The sequence below is a fragment of the Myotis davidii genome, unplaced genomic scaffold (genome assembly GCF_000327345.1).
Source record: "Myotis davidii unplaced genomic scaffold, ASM32734v1 scaffold750, whole genome shotgun sequence".
Classification (NCBI taxonomy): Eukaryota; Metazoa; Chordata; class Mammalia; order Chiroptera; family Vespertilionidae; genus Myotis; species Myotis davidii.
The window spans coordinates 1584098-1586470 of record NW_006282814.1 but is presented as its reverse complement, the minus strand read 5'-3'; the positions used below and the strand labels follow the sequence as shown (position 1 = coordinate 1586470).

General features: G+C 57.4%; 1 protein-coding gene across 1 annotated transcript in view; it reads right to left on the bottom strand.

Annotated features, from left to right (window-relative positions):
• Positions 1-2373, bottom strand: part of SHC3 (SHC (Src homology 2 domain containing) transforming protein 3) — a gene marked incomplete at its 5' end in the record, with an annotated part of 62159 nt that overhangs the window by 45359 nt on the left and 14427 nt on the right. The window contains one exon of the mRNA XM_006753234.2: positions 1452-1503. Coding sequence (XP_006753297.1) covers positions 1452-1503 — 52 coding nt within the window. The remainder of the gene's footprint in view (positions 1-1451; positions 1504-2373) is intronic.

Sequence of the window (2373 nt, the reverse complement as noted above, 5' to 3'; positions counted from 1 at the left end):
GGCGTTGAGCTGCCCTAGCCTGCCCTCGTAGGCAGTCACGAGCATGTTATGCATCTCCCTTGGGATCTGTCATCTGACCCGTTGCGTAGGGGCTGCTTCAGTTCAGACGTGGTCAGCCTCAGCATGTTAGCAAGGGGTGCTGGGGATAGTCCTCAACTCTTGTCCCTGAAATCTTTGTCCTTATCCTGGCTCTGGTTTAGGAGTGACAATGTGGTGATTAGAGCACGTTATCTGCATTAGAACGCCTCATCTATGAACCCCCAGACACCCCAATGCCAGCTTCTAGGGGAGCCCCAACATACCTGGAGAAGAATTACAGCCAACACTCTGTAAGATCGCACCTTCATTCCCAAGACAGAAAAGGCCGCCCCACCAATTGCTTTCCAGCCCAGGGCTGGGCAAGTCTCCAATGGAAAGCGCCCTCACTCACTTACAAGGCACCGCAAACGTCCCGCCAGTCTGCGTGGTCATTTGCAAGGTGCAGTGATGCATCAATCACCCGGCCTTTCCCCTGCACACGCCTCATTAGGGGCCACAGAACATGCGGGAAGGAAACGCAGCCCCGGGGCTCCATAGACCTGAGGGCAGATGGCGGTGAAGCCTTGTCCTGGACCAGGTAGCCTGGCCTCTCTAGGTGGCTTGAAAATGGGATGCTAAGATCTCATTTGTATTGAAATGTACAAAGAAGAAAGTATGTGTGTAAGTACCTGAATAAACTGCTGCCCACTAGAAAAACGTCGGTACCGGGTGCTGGGTGGGAAGAGAGTCAGCCAGTGGGTGGGCGAGGGAAGCATCCCTTTGTGCTGTGTCGACACCTCTGGTGATGGTGGGGGGAGGCCTCAATTGGAGTTGCTGGTGAACCAGTGGCCACCTGGTACTTCAGGGCGGCACCCTTCGTTGGCCCACCCCCAGGCTTGTGAGCCTCGGTGAGTGGGGCTTGGTTTTAAGTGGTAAATCGGGGTGGTGGTGTGCAAGGAGCATCTAGGAGTAAGGGCCCGTGAGGAGAGAAAGCACTGGAATGCCTCGGGCCCCATACCCCACCGGGGCAGCTCCGAGGGGCAGGGGGTGACAGCACCTAAGCCTGACACCGGCCCTGTGCGGGGCAGCACCCAGCTCCTGGGAGACTCCGCAGAGGACACGGAGCTCACCCCGTCCGGGCAGCTGATCTGTAGTCTTCTGTGCACAACAGGGCCACTGTCAAGGTCTGAGGGCAGTGGCCCGGAGGGGGCAGGTGCCGCGAGCATGCTGGCCGATACAGGTGTGTGTTTGGCGCTCACAGGCCCAGCCAGGTGTGCCGCGCGCATCACCGCCTGCGACCCTCAAAGACCATGAGCGGTGCGAGGTGCGCTGGCTCATGGCGAAAGGGCTGAGCTGGGGGGCATGTCTGTGTGAACCTCCAGGGTCGAGCCTGTGTGTTTGAGGAGAGATGCCAAGGGTCAGGCATTGCTTACCTCTGCGGTTAACAGGGTCCTTCGCTACGTACGCAACGTAGTCTGTTGTGTCCTGTCAAAAAAATCAGACATCCACGTCACTAACAGTGCACAGAACAGCTCAAGGCAACAGGCTGTCCAAACAGCCCCTGAGGCGGCCTTTCTCACACCGCACTATGGCACGGTGGGGATCGTGGGGCCTTGTGAATTGCAGATTCGGGTGGGGGAGGGCCGGATCACTGAGGAGCTTTAAGAACAGTCTCAGCTCCCAGGAAACCTGATTTATGAGTTGGGCGTGAGGCCTGGGGATGGGGATGTTTGAAAGCTGCCCGGATGATCCCATTGTGAGCCCAGGCTGAGAGCACACTGTCAGCTCTGTCTGCTCAGCGAGCCTCTACCTCCAGCCCGACAGCGCCCGCAGCTCTGTTACCATGACCACCCCGTGCCAAGTGCCCCTTCACCTGTGTAAGCACCAGCTGTCCCTGAACTCCCCCCCAACAGGAAGCTGAGTGCCGCAGGGCCCTGCACGCTCCTACCTGCTCTCCACTGTGGGATGTGACACCCCCTGGTGACAATGTTGTTCAACTCCAAAACTGTCCTATTTCTCCATGGCATCGGCATCTGACAGTTTAAGGTCCAGATAGGCCACTTACTGATTTTGTGATCAAGGGCCTTATGCAAACCTTACATACTCGTGGGTACTCAGCAAATGTTTATTTTCCCCCTTTCACTGGAGCTGGTGTCAGACCCCTTGCAGGGCGCGAACACAGACTGCACAGTCCTGCCCAGGGCCACGCCGAGGGGAGGCCACAAAGGTGTGCTTTTGGCAAGTCCGCAGGTGCTGCTGCAGACACTGGCCTGGGCCTCCCTGAGAGCTGCTGGTCGGGGACACTCAGCAGGGGGTGCTCCATGGTTCTTTTTTTTTTTTTTTGGACATAAGTAG